The 22,046-nt window shown below is 41.6% G+C and overlaps 2 protein-coding genes across 5 annotated transcripts; both read left to right on the top strand.

Annotated features, from left to right (window-relative positions):
• Positions 1 to 650: 650 nt before the first annotated feature.
• On the top strand, positions 651 to 11,854 carry LOC112245668 (SWI/SNF-related matrix-associated actin-dependent regulator of chromatin subfamily E member 1). 3 transcript variants are annotated; one of them, XM_024413803.2, is made up of 11 exons: positions 657 to 811; positions 1,870 to 1,921; positions 2,287 to 2,339; positions 2,849 to 2,953; positions 3,862 to 3,942; positions 4,268 to 4,399; positions 4,620 to 4,791; positions 8,929 to 9,101; positions 9,299 to 9,400; positions 10,043 to 10,283; positions 10,491 to 11,854. In XM_024413803.2, the coding sequence occupies exons 2-11, from the start codon at positions 1,915 to 1,917 to the stop codon at positions 10,712 to 10,714; spliced, it is 1,290 nt and encodes a 429-aa protein (XP_024269571.1). In that variant the 5' UTR covers positions 657 to 811; positions 1,870 to 1,914; the 3' UTR covers positions 10,715 to 11,854. The 3 variants fall into 3 exon arrangements, with proteins under 3 accessions (XP_024269572.1, XP_024269571.1, XP_024269573.1); XM_024413804.2 differs by lacking the exon at positions 4,268 to 4,399 and having other exon boundaries at positions 651 to 811; XM_024413805.2 differs by lacking the exons at positions 1,870 to 1,921; positions 2,287 to 2,339 and having other exon boundaries at positions 670 to 811.
• Positions 11,855 to 15,109: 3,255 nt separating this feature from the next.
• Positions 15,110 to 18,999, top strand: LOC112245751 (C-C chemokine receptor type 7). 2 transcript variants are annotated; one of them, XM_024413907.2, is made up of 4 exons: positions 15,110 to 15,249; positions 16,765 to 16,811; positions 17,254 to 17,678; positions 17,999 to 18,999. In XM_024413907.2, the coding sequence occupies exons 1-4, from the start codon at positions 15,234 to 15,236 to the stop codon at positions 18,654 to 18,656; spliced, it is 1,146 nt and encodes a 381-aa protein (XP_024269675.1). In that variant the 5' UTR covers positions 15,110 to 15,233; the 3' UTR covers positions 18,657 to 18,999. The 2 variants fall into 2 exon arrangements, with proteins under 2 accessions (XP_024269675.1, XP_024269676.1); XM_024413908.2 differs by having other exon boundaries at positions 15,195 to 15,249; positions 17,321 to 17,678.
• The last annotated feature ends 3,047 nt before the right edge of the window (positions 19,000 to 22,046 follow it).

Consider the following 22,046-nt stretch of genomic DNA (forward strand, 5'->3'; position numbering starts at 1 on the left):
ATCGCCACTGCTAACAAAATAGGAGATATGAATAGACCAGCCTTGGCTTTTCTGAAAACCCTTTTTTGTTAGTGAAGCAGAATGTATATAGCTAAGTTTCATGCTTGGGTGACGTAAGCAATATTTTTGTCATTTTTATCATATGGAATTTGAAGCTAAAGATAATAGCTCTTGGCAAGCCATGGAATATGAAAATGTATGGTCAGAATGAATTACCAAGATTCATTCTTCTGCCATAAGCAATAGCAGCTCAACCTTGGATCAGTGCACCAATGACAAGACCTGTCATCGTGTAACTGCAGCAGCATAGTTCAATTAGTGCTGTTTATATCGGTTATGTATAAATTATAAATTGTTCATGAATTCTTGCAATGTCCTCTTTAGTGTATGTTCATGTTCATCACTGATTCATTCATACTGTAGTTCACTCTGGTGAACCCATGTAATTCAGAAGATCTGATTCCAAATCAGTAATTGGTTAATTATGAATTTGATAGTCTCAAATTCAGTATTATATTGCAAAATCTTCACAAATGTGTATTTATTACGTATAATTTATTTGAGTAATATATTGATTGAAAAAAATGTTAGTAATGAAATTAGGTGATTCAATTTAGAGTAGGCTAGCCTTGAGGTGTAATGCAAACATTATGCCCTTAACAGAGGAGAAAGGAATAGTTCTGGAAAATTCTACTGAAATCTGTGTGGACCCCATAAATATATATATATATGTTTCATTCTGAGGACTGTTTCTGCTAGCTAAACCTGATTCTAGCCACACACACACTGGTGGGGGACAAAGGATTTTGGGGTGAGTGTGCTGGCCATTACTTTCACTTGCTTGCTATGTGAACTAACCAACATATGAAAAGCAATAGTATTCATTAATTGATTTATGTTGAATAGTCTTTCAATTGTATGTCAAGAATTTTTCTAAAATGCCACTTTTGTTTGAATAACAGATTTACAGATACATGCAAGGTGATGGTGTGACTATTGTGACAGCTCTAGCTAGCAAATAGCTTATTCATATACAGCGTAGGAGGTAGTGGCTATCAAGCTAGCATGGTGCTTTCTAAATGGTCTGATCCAAGGATCCAAAATCCACATCCAAAATGGTTCGGATATAGTCACTGTTAATCCGCTGTTTTAACGCCTCAAATCAAAATTGAAATGTTTCAGTGACAGCTAGATAGCTAACGTTAGCTTGCTTTGATCTGAATGCTTGGTGGCAAGCTAATGCGAGCTACCTGACAACGTATGCGGAGTATCAAATACAATATTCTGTATTTTAGCTTTTGTTAAATCATTTAAACTGCAGATTATTCGCCTTCTCCAAAAGTTACCAAACTCACTGATTGTGTTATCTACGTTTGCATGCTCATCATCTACTGATCAGATGGTCCAAGTTAGCCAGCTGGCTAGCTATAGCTAGTAGCTGCATATACTAAGCAAGTAACGTTAGTTAGCTCAGCGTTACTAGCCTCGCTAGCTAGCACAGCTGGGTGTCAGCCAACTACGCAAGATGACAGAGCTTTATTTTTCAGCAAATGCATTTCCATGTATCTCATTTATTGACGCATGTGCAATTATAAGCAAATGCCATTCCAAATAGTGTAAGCGATGTTTTTGGACGCGAACAGCTTGCTAGTCGTCACATCAAACCCCTGTCATGTTCATGCCTGTCCACTGACACTGTTGTGATGTTGCACATACGTCGCCTGACATCATTTTGGCACCAACATCTCTTTTGTCCTCCCTCTCAAGCTACTTACTTTCTTTCCTATTCAATTTTTAAAGTACTGTAATAACAAATGAAGTTAATGAAACACCTAAATGCTTTCCCCCATTATAATGTGTTTATTACAGACCCAAATGACTGGAATAAACTGATAGAATTCTCCCTCTGCCAAGATGTCAAGTAAGACATTGTTTGCAATTATACAAGTTTAGCCATCAGATAATGAAAATATGAGTACTTCTGTTTGGTCTCAGATAAAGCTGGGCAACTATGGCTGCAAAAATGTGAATTTACAAATGTATATGTTATCACAATAAAATAAATTTGAGTTTCAGGCATGAAATATTAACTTCTGGTAGCCTATATGATTTCCTAGTATTATAATTGATAGGTTAATAATTATCCGTCTTGTATTTGCTGAGAGAGAAATAGAAAATCACAAAATTCAGATCTACCTTGATGGGATTGATTTAATCAACATTGAGAGATGTAAAAAGGGGGCTTTTTGCCTCAATTTTAAAATCTCACCTTTTCTTTCAAAACAGAAAGAGAAAGAGAAAGGCCATATGCCCCTCCCCCTCCCCCAGCCCCTACAACAGTAAGTATTTCTGATGGCACATGGGAAGCCATTTGGAAAGGGATGTCCCATAACAACATTCATGCCGGCTATTATCTTTCAATGTTAACTTGCTACTGTCCACATTTTTGGGGGCTAACTTTGTTTTAAAAAGTGGAATCCATTTGGCCATTTAATACGGTATACCCTGTAGATAGTCCTGTTACTACAGTAGAATTGGTCAATGCAATAGGCTTTGCAGTCTCAGATAATAAGCTCCACTCCCTAAGATGTGAGGTACCGTATACAACATACTGTAGAGTGTAGACTATACATTATTTTCATAACAAACAACGCTAATGTATAGATAACATTGCTGTCTTGATGATCCTTCTTGTTGCTACAGCATGAGTGCAAGTCTTTTTCAGTTGATCTCTACAGCTTTTCAACCTTCGTGTTCTCGCCAGTTTTTTCATTGATTTTGTCATGCTTCACCCCATTATTTCATGTCATTTCTCATCTTGTGTTTCTGTCTCATTTGTTTCCATCAGCAATTGCCCAACACCCCCGGGTTTGTGGGGTACAACCCCTACAGTCATCTGGCTTACAACAACTACAGGCTGGGAGGGACAACAAGCAACAACAGTCGGGCAACGGTAGGAATAACGACGTAGAGAAAACACCGGGATGAAAACGCGAGACACAGAAGGAAACTGACATCAATATTTAAAATGACCATCTTGTTGGATTGAAACAGCCTAATCTAGCTTGCTTAGTAAAACTCAGTAATAACGTATAGGCAGATATAAGCTATAACAGCTCTTGACAACTTTGCTCTTTGTCTTTGTTTATAAATAGTCATTTTTCCCAGGGCTTATAAGAGCAGACATTCTTGAACAGACAAACAGTATGATTCGTCTAACCCATTCCATTACCAAGGCTTTCTGAGATGTATGCCATCCCAGCGTTCCTCTGCTGCCTTCATCCTACTAGTGCAGACTGGCCAAGTGTCCATCTGTGTGTGTTCAAAATCGCTCGATCCTGCCCTTCAAAGTCTGCATTGCTGATAGCCATGCTAAGTAACCCATGCCATCAGCGTTGCCATGGCATTATAGACCCAATGCTTGGCATGGGTTTCGGCTGCTACGGGAATAATTCAGTCGCTGCATGCAAGCTGTGGTTGGCACTCGGGTTCTGATAATGGCATTATGTCACGCAGTGTGCCAATCTCAGCTTGAGGGAGATTTTGTATATTCTTCCATCAGCGTTACTCAATCATAGTCTCTGTGTGACTTCTGTACACTGGTTGGGCTCAAACAGGCTTTAATTAAATGGAGGTGATTGAACTGATGGTTTTGTAGTTTGATGCGTCTTTGTTGGGATTTTTTACAAATACTTTGTTGAAGGTTGGATGATCAGCTATGTGGTTGCGTATTTTCCTGCAGGGTGGTTCTCAGTCAAAACTTTGCTTAGTGTAAAATTGTATGACTAGACATTTTTAGCACCAGTTGGTGTCCTAACTTTGACTCTGAATCTAAAAAAAAAGTGCCTTTTTATTTCCCAGAATTCTTCAGGAATAAACATTCCAAAGCCACCCAAGCCGCCAGACAAGCCGTTGATGCCATACATGCGATATAGTCGCAAGGTAAGTTGTCTCCGCGTAACATTACTTAAAACCCAAACTGTGCCATCGTGCGCACCATTGCAAGACATATTAAAATACTGTACTATACCCTTATAACACGCAGCACTTTAGCCAGGGTTAGGGACGAGCACTCTTAATGTACACTGCACATCGTCTGCCTCATGTGTCCATGCAGGTAGGTGTGAACTGTGAAACTAGACATACAGCAGCCTAGCCATTAAGAGCACACAGGCAGACTATGGGATATCTCCCTGGAGGTGGAGTTTAAACACGGCCTCCATAGGTTTGTGGAGATAATGAGCCCATGTCTGGTTCTCATCACCAGGTTTGGGATCAAGTAAAAGCCTCCAATCCCGATCTGAAACTATGGGAAATTGGGAAGATAATCGGTGGCATGTGGAGGGACCTCACTGATGAGGAGAAACAGGATTACTTGAATGATTACGAAGCAGAGAAGGTTGGTTTGTTTTTACCGGGGTGTTTATTTACGGGGTTGTTATGGGTGACCAGTAACAAGTGTCTCCAGCAGTTGTCAGAAGGGTCCCTCCAGTCATCATTCTTTCCTTTGTAAAAAATACTGAGTAACTTTTCTTCAATGTCGAAGAGTTTGTTTTTGCATTGCAGGGGCACGTGTCAAAGGTCTCTCCCTTTGTCACATCCTTGTCTCTCCTCCACAGATTGAGTACAATGAGAGCATGAAGGCCTACCACAACTCTCCGGCCTACCTGGCTTACGTCAACGCTAAGAGCCGCGCCGAGGCCGCTCTGGAGGAGGAAAGCCGACAGCGCCAGTCTCGTCTCGACAAGGGCGAGCCGTACATGAGTATCCAGCCAGCAGACGACCCAGATGGTAAGACGCTCTCAGCACTACTAGTATTACCATGTCAGTCACACTGGTTCCCACACCATGTTTCAGCAACTGTGACATCACCTTGGTGTCAATTTCTATCCCTGCACTACCTCTTCGTGTTTTGTCACACTTACTACTTCACCTTATAGGCCACGCTCCATTTCAGCTCTGTAGTATAAGTCTGGGCCCTGTATTTGGGATCAATGGCTTCACTGAGATCCAGTAAGAAACAAGGCAACACACATTCACATAGAAACATACATCAAAACTGGACTTCTGAATTACACCCTACAGGAAATGATGCTTGTCTCGTATCGAGCTGGATAATGGTATACAGGAAATGGATAAACAAAATATTGTGGTAAGTTGGAAACTACCAAGATATAAAAATGTGATATTTAGTATCCCTATGGGTTCATTTCTCAACAAGCTGTACATTGATGACTTCAAAAAGATTTTCCACATCAGTTGCTTCAATAGATGCAGAGAACGGGGAGAGTCTGAAGAAACTGTTCCTGTTGGTTTTGGAGAAAAAGCACCCCAAAAAAATCGGAAGTGAAGATCAACCAATGGAACAGGGCGTTGGATGGAGATGATGATCATATTCGAATGACGTCTTTCTCCACCATAAAATGTGCGATGTTAATATGAAGGCAAAATTGTATTTCTTGCTCCCAAATGCACAGACAAATGCACCATCTTGCCCCCATTGCTATTTTCAAAGGGTAGCATCCTTCAAAGACTTCAAATGAAATGGGTGTTTGACTAGAGCAATAAATCACTTTATTTAATCACTGCAGTTTTTAGATTTGTTTTGTCAATTGAATGACTTTTGGCCCAACGTGGAATGAATGAATTCTCCATGTGTTCAATGAGAAGTTGACCTTATTAAAGAGACAATTTCTTCTCCTACATTTATGACTTACTTTGATGCTAGTGTTACAGAGGACAGCTTCATTTGACCCTGGATTTCAAAGAAAAGTGTCATGTGCTTAAAAGCTTGGATGTTCACTTAGTTTCGCAAAATCCTCTAGTTTTTCTGGGAAATAATAAGAGCACAAGCGCCAGTAAAAACCACCAAGACGTTTCTGGAGTAAATGAGTAAGGTTTTTGAGAGGCAACGAGAGAGAAAAATATATCTTTAACTCTCTACCCTCACATGGATATCAATACCATTCACAACAACAGTGGTGAAACTTCCTTTGCAAATGTGTATATTCAAGTATATTCATGCGACAAACATGTAAATAGCCAAATTTGCAGACATTTCCGACTGATATATAAATGGTTCAACCAAATGTAGGTACAGTGAGGCAAAAAAGTATTTAGTCAGCCACCAATTGTGTAAGTTCTCCCACTTAAAAAGATGAGAGAGGCCTGTAATTTTCATCATAGGTACACTTCAACTATGACAGACAAAATGAGAAAAAGAATTCCAGAAAATCACATTGTAGGATTTTTAATTAATTTATTTGCAGATTATGGTGGAAAATAAGTATTTGGTCAATAACAAAAGTTTATCTCAATACTTTGTTATATACCCTTTGTTGGAAATGACAGAGGTCAAATGTTTTCTGTAAGTCTTCACAAGGTTTTCACACACTGTTGCTGGTATTTTGGCCCATTCCTCCATGCAGATCTCCTCTAGAGCAGTGATGTTTTGGGGCTGTTGCTGGGCAACACGGACTTTCAACTCCCTCCAAAGATTTTCTATGGGGTTGAGATCTGGAGACTGGCTAGGCCACTCCAGGACCTTGAAATGCTTCTTACGAAGCCACTCCTTCATTGCCCGGGCGGTGTCTTTGGGATCATTGTCATGCTGAAAGACCCAGCCACATTTAATCTTCATTGCCCTTGCTGATGGAAGGAGGTTTTCACTCAAAATCTCACGATACATGGCCCCATTCATTCTTTCCTTTACACGGATCAGTCGTCCTGGTCCCTTTGCAGAAAAACAGCCCCAAAGCATGATGTTTCCACCCCCATGCTTCACAGTAGGTATGGTGTTCTTTGGATGCAACTCAGCATTCTTTGTCCTCCAAACATGAAGAGTTCAGTTTTTACCAAAAAGTTATATTTTGGTTTCATCTGACCATATGACATTCTCCCAATCTGCTTCTGGATCATCCAAATGCTCTCTAGCAAACTTCAGACGGGCCTGGACATGTACTGGCTTAAAACCTCTTAAGCCTACCCCCTACTTTTTCGAACATTCTGTTAAAAATCGCGCAACATTTTGGCGTCCTGCTACTCATGCCAGGAATATAGTATATGCATATGATTAGTATGTGTGTATAGAAAACACTCTAACGTTTCTAAAACTGGTTAAATCACGGCTGTGACTATAACAGAACGTCTGTTTCATCGAAAAGCGCAGGAAAATCTGATCACTGAAAATGGAAAAAAATATCCATGCGCCACTTCAACCCTTTGTTAAAGGTGGACCGTATTAAATGAGGCCGAGGTTGCAGTACCTACAGCTTCCACAGGATGTATAGAGTCTTCTCATTTGATTCGGATTTGATTCTTGGTAGAACCGACCAAAGGGAACCGATTCCCTCCGACCTCCAACTTGATGTATTGGCCCGGTGTTTTTCCGGACATTTTTTCCAGACGACCAGCTATCGAATTTACATCGCCTCCTGATGATTTTTATCGCTTATTAACGTGTACTAATACCTAAAGTTGCATTAGAAAAGTATTTCGAAGTGTTTTGTGAAAGTTTATCGTCGACTTTTTAACTTTTAAAAAATGACGTTACGTTATGAAATGCTATTTTTTTCCGTTTATCACACAGTCTTCATAGATCGATATCTAGGCTATATATGGACCGATTTAATCGAAAAAAGACCCAGTATTGATTATGGGACATCAAGGAGTGCCAACAAAGAAGATGGTCAAAGGTAATGAATGTTTTATATTTTATTGTGCGGTTTGTGTAGCGCCGACTATGCTAATTCTTTTGTTTACATCCCCTACGGGTCTTTTGGGGTGTTACATGCTATCAGATAATAGCTTCTCATGCTTTCGCCGAAAAGCATTTTAAAAATCTGACTTGGTGCCTGGATTCACAACGAGTGTAGCTTTAATTCAATACCAAGCATGTGTATTTTAATGAACGTTTGCGTTTTAACTAATACTATTAGCGTTTAGCGTAGCGCATTTGCATTTCCAGAGCTCTAGTTGGGACGTCTGCGTCTCAAGTAGGAGCAAGAGGTTTTTAAGCAGGGGGACACGTCTGGCACTGCAGGATTTAAGTCCCTGGCGGCGTAGTGTGTTACTGATGGTAGGCTTTGTTACTTTGGTCCCTGCTCTCTGCAGGTCATTCACTAGGTCCCCCCGTGTGGTTCTGGGATTTTTGCTCACCGTTCTTGTGATCATTTTGACCCCACGGGGTGAGATCTTACGTGGAGCCCCAGATCGAGGGAGATTATCAGTGGTCTTGTACGTCTTTCATTTCCTAATAATTGCTCCCACAGTTGATTTCTTCAAACCAAGCTGCTTACCTATTGCAGATTCAGTCTTCCCAGCCTGGTGCAGGTCTACAATTTTGTTTCTGGTGTCCTTTGACAGATCTTTGGTCTTGGCCATAGTGGAGTTTGGAGTGTGACTGTTTGAGGTTGTGGACAGGTGTCTTTCATACTGATAACAAGTTCAAACAGGTGCCATTAATAAAGGTAACGTGTGGAGGACAGAGGAGCATCTTAAAGAAGAAGTTACAGGTCTGTGAGAGCCAGAAATCCTGCTTGTTTGTAGGTGACCAAATACTTATTTTCCACCATAATTTGCAAATAAATTCATAAAAAATCCTACAATGTGATTTTCTGGATTTCTTTTCTCATTTTGTCTGTCATAGTTGAAGTGTACCTATGATGAAAATTACAGGCCTCTCTCATCTTTTTAAGTGGGAGAACTTGCACAATTGGTGGCTGACTAAATACTTTTTTGCCCCACTGTATGTCAATGTTAAACTATGTCCGATTAAGATATGCCAGATCAGATTTCTTTCCGGAAGCCGACCACATCTACACTTGTTGTGGTGGGATCGCTCCGCTCTTTACCCATTGACCGTTGTGTTCGCTGAGCCCTGATAGACACACGGCACCCGCCACATGCCTTTTCCATTCGCTCTCCCAGATTACGACGACGGATTCTCCACGAAGCACTCGGCTGCCGCCCGTTTCCAGCGCAACCACCGGCTGATCAGCGAGATCCTGAGTGAGAGCGTGGTCCCCGACGTGCGATCCGTCGTCACTACCGCCCGCATGCAGGTCTTGAAACGGCAGGTCCAGTCTCTTATGGTGCACCAGGTACGCTGGTGTCTGTCAGTCTTCAGTCAGTCTTCTATCAGTCTTCCGAGAGACATATAGATACCCAGTCATGGCGTTGTTGTCATGGTAACCTGGAAATCAGATCCTTTCTCCTTATTTGATAATTGAGTAGCAATTAAAAACAGGTAATCAGTCAGGTAAATTGGCAGGTCTCTGTCTGTCTGTCTGGTCCACAGAGGAAGCTGGAGGCGGAGCTACTTCAGATTGAAGACCGCCACCAGGACAAGAAAAGGAAATTCATCGATGCCACAGAGTCTTTCAACGGCGAGCTGAAAAGGGTATGGGATCATCATCCGGGAACTTGTACGCAAAATCTATTAATGTTGCACCTAGTAAATATTACAGCGTTGACCTCAGGCTATTTGGAATGGGCCAAGTTCTGCATTGTAGAGATCTCGCAGCTGCGAACTTTATCCACGTGTCCTGGCAAACACGCGGCGTCATCACTTAGAACAGTTCTGAATCCAGATGCTGCACTGTGTAGTCCATACCCCCAGGTGGCGCCATTTACTTCGAATCAATTTACTTCCTCTATGCTTCACAATGGGCAACTCAATGAAATAAAATGATTGAAAGGGGGATACCTAGTCAGTTGTAGAACTGAATGCATTCAAATGAAACGTGTCTTCCGCATTTAACCCAACCCCTTTGAATTAGAGAGGTGCGGAAGCCTGCCTTAATCGACATCCACGGCGCCCAGGGAACAGTTGGTTAACTGCCCTGCAATGTGGTATCATTGTAGAGGAAACAGGAACTGTGCCAAATCTGATCAAGGTGTCAACATTGCACTTGCTACTCACTGTCTCACTGTTACTAATCACAGTTGCACAGGTGTGAGATTGATTGTAAGATTAATAGCATGAATCCCCAGCATTAATCCCCTGGTGGGGAGACTCAACGTGTTGTCACTCTGCGCCCAGCTGTGTTGTATGAAAGTAGAGGTGGACATGGAGAAGATATCTGCAGAGGTCGCTGCGGCAGAGGATGCATCCCGCAGGCGCCTTTCGGAGCGGGAGAAGGAGGCGTCCACGTCCTCTAGCCTGGAGGAGGAGGAGAAACCAGTTGGCCCGTCAAACGGCAGCAAGAGCCAACAGGTGTCTGTCAGTGACAGCAGCAACAAGGAGAGAGAGGAGACGGAACCCAGCCCCATGGATACTGGTGGTGAGGCCCAACAGTATTAATCACTAAACCGTATGGTATTTTAATGTATGGTTCTGGTCAGGTCCCCTGAGTTAGGTATATGGGGAGATGCTTCTCTTGGGAGGTTGTCTGCTGAGCGCGTTTTACAATGTTATTTTATACGTTTGAAACCACATCGGTTCAAACGTGTTTGCTGTCCCCTAATATTTCCTGCTTTCTTGGTTACAGAGAAGTCAAAGGTATCGGAGGAGTCGACGGCTTGTCCTGCCAGTGAGGTTGAGGAGGGGGCGCCGTCAGAGGACAAGGAGAGTGTTCCGGAAGGGGTGATGGAGGACGGCACCAGTGACAGTAACACGGGGTCGGAGACCACCTCTGCTGTGACGGAGGACGCCCCGCCCAGCGAGCCAGCAGCCTCAGAGGGGCCAAGCAGGGCACGCCCTACCGCCCACTGAAGAGTCGACCTCTGACCTTAGGGCCGAGAAATGTCCATGATGCATCATTCCATCTCTACAGTCCCACTCTGATGATAACACATTGTACATTAGTATCTATGTGAACAAAAGCTGTGTTTAGATAGGTTTCTATTTCCGATGGGAAGTTTGATGCAATTGGTTGAATCTTCAGAGCTCTGTTGGCAGGGTCAAAATGGACCTGCTGTCAATTTGCGAAGCGCTCCAAATCCACAAAGCAAAGCAATTGTCCCAACTAAAGTGAATGTCATCTAAATTGAGTCACAATTCATACGGTGAATTCACCGTATTTCTATCACAGACCGCAGTGCCAGTCGATAGCAACCATCCCATCACCTGTCAATATATCAAAACATATCTCTTGTCTTATTCTATGGTACTATATCTGGCAGACACTATGGTACTATATCTGGCAGACACCATTAATCTTACCGATTGAGGCTGGTTGTAAAAACTCGCAAAAAAACAAGTTGTTCAATGTTTAATTACTTGTTCTTTGGAGTGTAATGTTATTGTTGCTTTCAATGTTATTGTTGCTTTCAATGTTATTGTTGCTTTCAATGTTATTTTTGCATGGTGTCGCAACTCCTCAAATGGAAGAGTTTGCTTAGTAACGGAAGGGGTGGGGTGACTCTCTCTCGATATTTTGTCATGTTTACTCTAAGTATCAGTATTAAGTGACAGTATTGTCTCAGGAGTTAATAGAAATAAGTAGTTGTTTTCATGATTTATTATTATTCTTGTGCATTGTGAGTCCTGGGCCCAGTCCGTCCTTCCACCAACCTGTTGTAATGCTACGAGTCCATCCATGCTGTACAGTGCTCTTAACAGTCAGTGTTCTAAAGTCTGCTAGCTCTCAATCAAATCAAAAGCGGTATGCTTCGAACAACCTTTCAGTGTTATGTTGTTATGACCAGTAGTACAATGTTCGACCCAGAACAAACTCTTAAATGTTAATATGCAACGTAAGAAGCCGCGTTAGAAGGTTTGCGTGAGCGTGAGTGGTTTTTCATCTCGTCCTAAAGCTACTTGGAAGAGCAGAGGGAGTCATCAACATACTGTCTTAAAAATCGATTTTGTTTGCCACATTTATACCAATAAACTTTTCTACCCTGACATGAAGTTGTTGACGCCAGGGTTTGTTTTCAATGTCTCGCGCATTGCGTATAGAACTGGTAATCCTTTATGTGTTCGTGTTTGTTCATATGAACAGTTATTCCCACACTCAGGCTGAGGTGACCGAGGATAATTCCATGTTGGAATTCAAATCAAATGTATTTGTCACATACACGTGTTTAGCAGATGTTATGGTGGGTGTAGCGAAATGCTTGTGTTTCTAGCTCTGGCAGTACAGTAATATCTAACAGTAATATCTAGCAATTTCACAACAATACACACAAGTCTAAAGTAAAGGAATGGAATTAAGTATATATAAATATTTGGGTGAGCAATGTCAGAGCAGCATAGACTAAGATACAGTAGAATACGATAGAGTACAGTATATACATATGAGATGAGTAACGCAAAATATGTAAACATGATTAAAGTGACAAGTGTTCCATTATTAAAGTCTTATGTATATAGGGCAGCAGCCTCTAATGTGCTAGTGATGGCTATTTAACAGTATTTAACAGTCTGATGGCTTTGAGATAGAAGCTGTTTTTCAGTCTCTCGGTCCCTGCTTCGATGCACCTGTACTGACCTCGCCTTCTGGATGATAGCGGGGAAAACAGGCAGTGTGGTTCGGGTGGTTGTTGTCCTTGATGGCCCGTCAGGAAGTCCAGGACCCAGTTGCACAGGGCAGGGTTCAGACCCAGGGCCTCTAGCTTAATGATGAGCTTGAAGGGTACTATGGTGTTGAAGGCTGAGCTATAGTCAATGAACAGCATTCTTACATAGGTATTCCTCTTGTCCAGATGGGATACGGCAGTGTGTAGTGCGATGTCGATTGCATCGTCTGTGGATCTATTGGGGTGGTATGCAAATTGAAGTGGGTCTAGGGTGTCAGGTAAGGTAGAGGTGATATGATCCGTGACTAGTCTCTCAAAGCACTTCACGATGACAGAAGTGAGTGCTACAGGGCGATAGTCATTCAGTTCAATTACCTTTACTTTATTGAGTACAGGAACAATGGTGGACATCTTGAAGCATGTGGGGACAGCAGACGTCGGTGGCACTGTTATCCTCGGTGGCACTGTGCTATCCTAGCCCTGTGCAAATTGTGACCCATTTGAACTGGCCAGCTTTCAAAAGACATGAACTCTAGGCAGAATGTGTTACACTTCCAAACGACTTATCACACACTATCTATGGCACCCAATACTGACGACATATTTGAAACCATTTGTTAAAGATTTGGTCCACTGGTCTGTGTCCTCTGATGTACAAGGTACAAGGAAGTGGGTTTCCTGTTTTCAATACAAGCACCACTCTTTCCAGCTGTCTGAAGTAGTGTTCTCTGTTGTAGTTAACATGTTTTTAACCAACAGTATTTACGTTGTATCGACCTGATGTGAGCAAAGGAGACAGGTAGAAGATAAACAAAGAGAGACAGGTAGAAGATAAATAGATAAAGAGGACAGGTAGAAGGTAAACTGATAAAGAGGACAGGTAAAAGATATACACATCTAAGAGACAGGTAGAGGATCAACAGCCACAGTCGTCTTCCTGTTAGCACACTTAGAAAAAAAAACATCTGTCACTTTTGCAGCTAGATTCCATGTGCAGGAACCATACCGGCAGCCCCATAGCATTTGAATTAGTAGAAAGTGAACATCTGTGATGGGTGGACCGGTGACCTATTGAGTTTACCCATGAGTGTACCAGTCCAATTTTTTTGAGCAGCTTATTAATTGTCCGTTCTAATAATTATATTTCTATGATCTGCTTTCTGCAATAGCGATGAGATTTGTCACAGCTTTAGTGTAGGTGCAGATGTGCACAGTTGTCCCTCTGCAGCAGTCAACCTGTTGCAAGAATTGTGGTTAGTGTTTCTTGGCTGGTTTCTTTTCCTGAGCGCTTTGAAAACTCAAAGCCGCAACCGCACGGGCAGACAGGTGTGCAACTTGCGCAGAGTTGGCGGAGAGTAGGGGAGAATAAGACTGAACATGCCCTTTACCTACAAAGGTAAACTAAGACAGCAGCGGGACTGCCACAACTGCCTAAGCAAAAGTGTTGTGGTGGTTAACACAATGACCAACATATACCGTATGAGTATTGGTGAAATCCCTTATTTGTCGAGGTTGTCAAAGGGGACATGAAGAAACATTAGTTTATCTCTAATATTTTGAATTAAACACACATGAAGCATTGATTGTAATGAGTCTGTCTCACCTTTGAAGTTCTCTGCATATCAGCCACTTGCTCTGGGAGGCCTGTTTGGTAGCTGTTGGTTTGGCAAACACCCAGAATTGTATTGTAATGATAATCAGTATGCCCTGTTTAACCCGGAGAGATTTTCCTTACCTTCATCCCTGCTCCACCTGAAAGTACAGGCAGGGGTGAGGATAAACTGAAGACAATAGAAAATAGTAGACCAAAGTAAAAAATACAATTAAAATCAAGGTGGCTAATGGCTTTTAATCCAACATCAGCTGTAAACTCAATCAGAGATGGCACGGGCAATTTCATCAACATCTAAGCTTATTGATAAGCAATGGGGTTGATTTTCCTTACCTTCATCCCTGCTCCACCTGAAAGTACAGGCAGGGGTGAGAAACCAAATAGTAGACAAAGTAAAAAATACAATTAAAATCAAGGTGGCTAATGGCTTTTAATCCAACATCAGCTGTAAACTCAATCAGAGATGGCACGGGCAATTTCATCAACATCTAAGCTTATTGATAAGCAATGGGGTTGTAACGGCGAGGTGAGAAACCAAATCTACACCAATTTAGGACATATATATATATATATATATTGTGTTCTCAATGAACCGATCTAGCATTTTCTTCAGTGTAGACTAGAAAGAAAAATAAGCCTCAACAGCACAAGCGTAATGGTGTTATCTTTCTAGTGACTGCGGCCTGAAATTGGAACAGGCAATACATTTTCCCTCGACCACTGCGGTCACTGGGAGCTTTGGCGTGTCTGAGTGTCTGTGCTGAACAACATGAACACTCATTTCCTCTCATAGTGTTCAATAGCTGTATGCAGCAGTTCAACAGCAATGTTCAATAGGTAATGAATCAGTTCTATCAGTTCTATGGGATGCAGTTCCATCTCTCTACGCTGTCATACAAATGATGGAACCTCAAATGGTTCTGCACAGTGTGTTAAACCAACAACATTTGCATTTACTCTCATTCCTTGTCATTGTTTTTCACAAGACACCCCGGGGAGTAAAGGTGTTAACTTTTTTTTTTTTTTTTTTTTTTTTTTTTTTTTTTTAGTTCAAAGGGGAATCTAGCACCTGACACAGCCTCATCTCGACTAGCGGGCTGTCTCTCTACTTTCACAACCTGTGTACAGAGAGAAAGTGCAGTTGTAACTCTCAATCAACATGACCGCTGTCAAAGGTGAGAGCACATCTTTCGATGTTTCATACATTTTTTTATTTTTATAAATGTCATCATTTTTTTTTTATACATGTTAAATAGTTGATATATTCACGGGATATTAGCTTCCTGCAATTTTTCAACTTATAACAACTTTTATCAAAAGGAATATAAATACATTTTTGTTCTAGGATTTATTTATCCAATAAATAAATAGATAAATAAATACGTGTTGTATAAGTAGGGGTTATATTGAATTAAATGACTAAAAAGGCACTACTGCGGGGCAGGATTAGCACAACAGTGTGTCCAGTCAATTGCTGCATGCATGTAGACAATGATATACGAAAATAGTAACTGGGCTTCCGTTAGGTGAACATAGTGTAGGTGATGCAGGGTGCCAGAATGGAAAAGCCTTTCAGATTTACCTATACAAGCCATACAGCTGTATAGCTATGTAGGCTAGAATCATTCAATTGAGCTTTTACTTCTATATTATTAACACAATATCTGTGAATCGCTGACATCTGCTGCCCTTGTTTCAATTCATGATTGTTGGAATGTTAATTGACTTTTTTTGAAGCGTTTCAAATCAATTGAGCATAGAAATACGGAAACTTGAACCAGGTTTGTGAGACTGAGAGGTTTGCAGGTACAGCCCCAGTTCACTCATGACACATTTTGTAACCGTTCTGTTTTGAAGGTTTGAGAATTTCCAGTTTTCTGATCGTGCGATGAGTCAAAGGGGGATTTTTTTTTAAAGTCGTTTTTGTTTTGTTTCTTTGTTTCTTTTTGTCTCTTAAAGAAAAAAAAGATTGATTTAATGCTTTCCATATTTGGGTATGCTATGATATCTTTGGACAACAGATCAATTGGTGCATCCCTTTCTGTTACCACCAGATGTCCTGCTGTGTCTTTTGTTGCACACTGTACAACAGGGGTCCTCCAATTACATTCATCCGTGTGAATATTTTTCCTTGAGTGGATGGTCAGGAACATAGTTACATCTGATTTGTACACTGCACAATTAACTGCAAAAGTCCCAAACAGATAAAGTATTTGACAAAAGCAGAATCATTTCAAACCTTGAATACATTGAGATACGATCGCATATGCCTCTTTATTTATGCATGGGAATATTTGGGAACAGATTTTTCGAAATTAAAATCACTTTGAGCTGATTCCCTGGTGATTTTCCAGTGTTTTATGTCCAACAACAAACACGTTATGCTCAGAAAACTTGGGGGGCCAAATAAAATCACCTGTGGGATGAATGTGGCCTGTTGGCCACTTATTGGGGAACCCTGCGGTACAAGCTAAATACCCAACAGTTGAGACAACTCAAATTCATTATTGACACTTGCAAAAACAATATATGCTAATAACAAGGGACATCAACTCCTATGTAGCCTCATAAGTGACGTGTCTTGAACTCTTTCCAAAGGTTGTTCTTATAGTCAACTACTGTAACATATCAGTCTATTTATCGATCAACTGGTACTCTAGAGCTTTAACCACACCTTATCTGATTTTCAGATACACGAATCTTAGTACCAGCTCTGCTGATCTGGACCTACTTTGAGGTAAGAACAATGGACGAACACAGTCTTCAGTATACCATATCAAACAATATCATTTGTATGAAGTATTAATAATCTTTTGATATCATTTTTTTGGACAATCATTTAAATGACATGTTGACAACTCACTTAATAACATGACACGCACTCTACCCACAGAAACGCACAAACACTACACTGGTACTAACCACAGTCTTTCAGTCAATGGCATACTGTATAGCGCAACTTCCTCTCAGGAAGTGGTATGCTCATCTGAAAGCATGCCAGTTTATCAAGGGGCCAGATGCAGGGTACATTGTGTCGGCTTCATTTTGGACCCAATTCCCTGATCCTGAACACGAATCTATTTGAATGACATGTTATTAGAATTCAAGGCGTTCGATTACACCAGTCAATCATCAATTATCCTGATTTATAGTATGTCCCATTTTGTCTTTTTTTTCAGACTTGCTTCTCTCAGAATGAAAACGTGACTACAGAGTTCACCACTGATTACAATGGTTACTCCACAGACACAAACGACTTGGATTATGATCATTGGACCCAGCAATGCCTGAAGGAATCCAACCGCCACTTCCGCTCCTGGTTCATGCCCACCTTCTACTCCCTCATCTGCTTCCTCGGTCTGGTCGGTAACATCCTGGTGATCGGTACCTACGTCTACTTCAATCGGGTGAAGACCGGGACTGATGTGTTCCTGCTCAGCCTGTCCGTCGCCGACCTGCTGTTCGCTGTGTCGCTGCCCCTCTGGGCGACCAACTCCATGACGGAATGGGTGCTGGGGCTGTTCATCTGCAAGGTCATGCACACCATCTATAAGGTCAGCTTCTACAGCGGCATGTTCCTCCTCACCTCCATCAGCGTGGACAGGTATGTTATTGCAAATGCGAACGCGTTCTCAAAGACTAACTTGGTTAAATAAAAGCCTGATTGAAACGTGTTGCAGTGTGCGTTCTGCTGTGACCTAATAGGCTGATCTGCTCCTCTCTGCTGTGACCTAATAGGCTGATCTGCTCCTATATCTGCTGTGACCTAATAGGCTGATCTGCTCCTATCTCTGCTGTGACCTAATAGGCTGATCTGCTCCTATCTCTGCTGTGACCTAATAGGCTGATCTGCTCCTATCTCTGTAAATATTTGCATATATGAGCCTACTATATAAAGCCTACTTTTTGTCATTTTTCCAACAGGTACTTCGCCATCTCCAAGGCCGTCTCTGCCCACCGCCACCGCTCCACGGCCGTGTTCATTAGCAAGGTGACCTCTGTGGTCATCTGGGTGATGGCGCTGGTCTTCTCTGCGCCCGAGATGTCCTACACCAACATCAGCAACAAGACCTGCACCCCCTACACCGCCGGCTCAGACCAGGTGCGCGTGGGCATCCAGGTGAGCCAGATGGTCCTGGGGTTTGTTCTGCCGCTCCTAATCATGGCCTTTTGTTACGGCGCCATTGTGAAGACCCTGTGCCAGGCCCGGAGCTTTGAGAAGAACAAGGCCATCAAGGTGATCTTCGCTGTGGTGGCGGTCTTCCTACTCTGCCAGGTGCCCTATAATCTGGTACTGCTGCTGACCACTCTCGACACAGCTAACGGGGGCAGCAAGGATTGCATCTACGACAACAACCTCCTCTACGCCTCTGACATCACCCAGTGCCTGGCTTTCATGAGGTGCTGCCTCAACCCCTTTGTGTACGCGTTCATCGGGGTGAAGTTCCGCCGCGACCTCCTGAAGCTGCTGAAGGATCTGGGCTGTATGAGCCAGGAGAGATTCTTCCAGTACACCTGCGGAAAGAGGAGGAGTTCAGCGGTCGCCATGGAAACCGAGACCACAACCACTTTCTCCCCCTAAAGCTGCCAATGCTGCCTTGTCTGACGGCCTTTTCAACATGGACAAGACCTTGTGCACAGCCTGTGTTTATTTCTGATTATATTTGAAACGTTTGCTTGTAAGTGTTCTGTAGGTCACTTAAAAGGTCTAAAGGACATATATGTTTAATGTATCAGGAAGCTTACTGGTCGTCACCAGGAATTTATTTGGATCAGGTCTATACCATTAAAAAAAAATCCTGTTATATAGCTGCCAGTGGAGGACTAGCACTGTAAATACTCAATATCTTTGTATTATTTCTGTGTTGTTTTGAGTCTTATTTCAGAAGTCTTGTAAATAAATAAAAAAATAAAAAAATGTGTAGTCTGGTCTCTAAACTATAATTTGACACCTTGTTCAAGTGACCACTTGTTCCACAACCCGGATTAAAAAATACTAAAGTATTCTAGGGTATAAATACCTTAGTATTCACTGTAGTGTTTACTGTAGTATACTGTATACTGTAGTATAAATGCTGTAGTAAAATAAAACTGTAGTATATACAGTGCCTTGCGAAAGTATTCGGCCCCCTTGAACTTTGCGTCCTTTTGCCACATTTCAGGCTTCAAACATAAAAATATAAAACTGTATTTTTTTGTGAAGAATCAACAACAAGTGGGACACAATCATGAAGTGGAATGACATTTATTGGATATTTCAAACTTTTTTAACAAATCAAAAACTGAAAAATTGGGCGTGCAAAATTATTCAGCCCCCTTAAGTTAATACTTTGTAGCGCCACCTTTTGCTGCGATGACAGCTGTAAGTCGCTTGGGGTATGTTCTCTATCAGTTTTGCACATCGAGAGACTGAATTTTTTCCCATTCCTCCTTGCAAAACAGCTCGAGCTCAGTGAGGTTGGATGGAGATCATTTGTGAACAGCAGTTTTCAGTTCTTTCCACAGATTCTCAGATTGGATTCAGGTCTGGACTTTGACTTGGCCATTCTAACACCTGGATATGTTTATTTTTGAACCATTCCATTGTAGATTTTGCTTTATGTTTTGGATCATTGTCTTGTTGGAAGACAAATCTCCATCCCAGTCTCAGGTCTTTTGCAGACTCCATCAGGTTTTCTTCCAGAATGGTCCTGTATTTGGCTCCATCCATCTTCCCATCAATTTTAACCATCTTCCCTGTCTCTGCTGAAGAAAAGCAGGCCCAAACCATGATGCTGCCACCACCATGTTTGACAGTGGGAATGGTGTGTTCAGGGTGATGAGCTGTGTTGCTTTTACGCCAAACATAATGTTTTGCATTGTTGCCAAAAAGTTCAATTTTGGTTTCATCTGACCAGAGCACCTTCTTCCACATGTTTGGTGTGTCTCCCAGGTGGCTTGTGGCAAACTTTAAACGATACTTTTTATGGATATCTTTAAGAAATGGCTTTCTTCTTGCCACTCTTCCATAAAGGCCAGATTTGTGCAATATACGACTGATTGTTGTCCTATGGACAGAGTCTCCCACCTCAGCTGTAGATCTCTGCAGTTCATCCAGAGTGATCATGGGCCTCTTGGCTGCATCTCTGATCAGTCTTCTCCTTGTATGAGCTGAAAGTTTAGAGGGACGGCCAGGTCTTGGTAGATTTGCAGTGGTCTGATACTCCTTCCATTTCAATATTATCGCTTGCACAGTGCTCCTTGGGATGTTTAAAGCTTGGGAAATCTTTTTGTATCCAAATCCGGCTTTAAACTTCTTCACAACAGTATCTCGGACCTGCCTGGTGTGTTCCTTGTTCTTCATGATGCTCTCTGCGCTTTTAACGGACCTCTGAGACTATCACAGTGCAGGTGCATTTATACGGAGACTTGATTACACACAGGTGGATTGTATTTATCATCATTAGTCATTTAGGTCAACATTGGATCATTCAGAGATCCTCACTGAACTTCTGGAGAGAGTTTGCTGCACTGAAAGTAAAGGGGCTGAATAATTTTGCACGCCCAATTTTTCAGTTTTTGATTTGTTAAAAAGTTTGAAATATCCAATAAATGTCGTTCCACTTCATGATTGTGTCCCACTTGTTGTCGATTCTTCACAAAAAAATACAGTTTTATATTTTTATGTTTGAAGCCTGAAATGTGGCAAAAGTTCGCAAAGTTCAAGGGGGCCGAATACTTTCACAAGGCACTGTACTATACTAATCCATGTAGTGTTTTTACAGGTTGTAGTATTTACTGTAGTGCTTTTGTAGACTTTAGTATACTGTAGTATTGACAGTAGGGTTTTTGCAGATTGTAGTATTTACTGTAGGGTTTTTGCAGATTGTAGTATACTGTAGTATTTACTGTAGGGCTTTTGCAGACTGTGGTATACTATAGTACTTACTGTAGTATATTTGTAGACTGTAGTATTTACTGTAGTGTTTTGGCAGACTGTAGTATACTGTAGTATTTACTGTTTTTGCATACAAGGTGTCTTTGTTGTACTATCTTTGAAATAGAAGTGGAGGCTTTCTCCTTCAGGAAACCTACTGGAGAAATATTAAAACACCACAATTTTCCTAACCTGTATGTAGGTAGGACTTGGGTCTGAACAGCTAGTTCAGTGCTTCTGCTCTTTTCTATAACCTGTAGGGGAATGAATATGTGGTCTATACTTGCCATGTTTCTCAGTCATGGTGGCACAAATTGCGATACAGGGGAGGGGAATGGGCAGGGTATATGCAAATTAGTGTTTACTATAGTAAAAAAAAGTGTAGTGTTTTTGACATTACTGCGGTTAATACTGTAGTATTTACCAGAGGTGGGACCAAGTAATTGTTTTACAAGTCACAAGTAAGTCTCAAGTCTTAGCACTCAAGTCCCAAGTCAAGACAGGCAAGTCCGAGTCAAGTCTCAAGTCAAGACCGTCAAGTATCAAGTCAAGACCGTCAAGTCTCAAGTCCTAAACTTTGAGTTTCGAGTCCTAAACAAGTCATAATGTGCTCTTCACCAAATGTAATACCATTTCATATTTTTAACAAGAGTAATAGTTAGTATATTACATTTATGCAAATCATGAATGCTTTTAAAAATATCTATATATTTATTACTTTCCAAATAAAAGTTATATTTCCATGGAAATACATGGGTAGCCATGAGAAAGACCACCCCCCCCCAAAATAGTGATCGACTATCGAGGATGGCTCTGGGGCGCTATCAGGCGATGTAGGCTTGTACACAATCGGCCAACCTTAACACACACACACACACACACACACACACACAGTCTCTGTGTGGTTACAGTAAGCTAACATATGTCAATGGTTTAAGGAACAGCAGCAACATCAGGCAGGATTTAGGCAACCAGCTGCTGTACGATTCAAACTGTAATATGTGAAATGAAGAGTTGATGGGCTGCACACTTTTTTTTTTTAAAGCTTCATTTTTT

Source organism: Oncorhynchus tshawytscha, linkage group LG32 (genome assembly GCF_018296145.1).
Source record: "Oncorhynchus tshawytscha isolate Ot180627B linkage group LG32, Otsh_v2.0, whole genome shotgun sequence".
NCBI lineage: Eukaryota > Metazoa > Chordata > Actinopteri > Salmoniformes > Salmonidae > Oncorhynchus > Oncorhynchus tshawytscha.

What these genes read in the sequence shown, in the direction of transcription:
- LOC112245668 (XM_024413803.2), top strand. An exon ending in AGTCTCTTATGGTGCACCAG is followed by an intron (nt 9,102 to 9,298) that starts GTACGCTGGTGT and finishes TCTGGTCCACAG; the next exon opens with AGGAAGCTGGAGGCGGAGCT. An exon ending in CAGCCCCATGGATACTGGTG is followed by an intron (nt 10,284 to 10,490) that starts GTGAGGCCCAAC and finishes TCTTGGTTACAG; the next exon opens with AGAAGTCAAAGGTATCGGAG.
- LOC112245751 (XM_024413907.2), top strand. An exon ending in TGATCTGGACCTACTTTGAG is followed by an intron (nt 16,812 to 17,253) that starts GTAAGAACAATG and finishes CTTTTTTTTCAG; the next exon opens with ACTTGCTTCTCTCAGAATGA. An exon ending in ACCTCCATCAGCGTGGACAG is followed by an intron (nt 17,679 to 17,998) that starts GTATGTTATTGC and finishes TTTTTCCAACAG; the next exon opens with GTACTTCGCCATCTCCAAGG.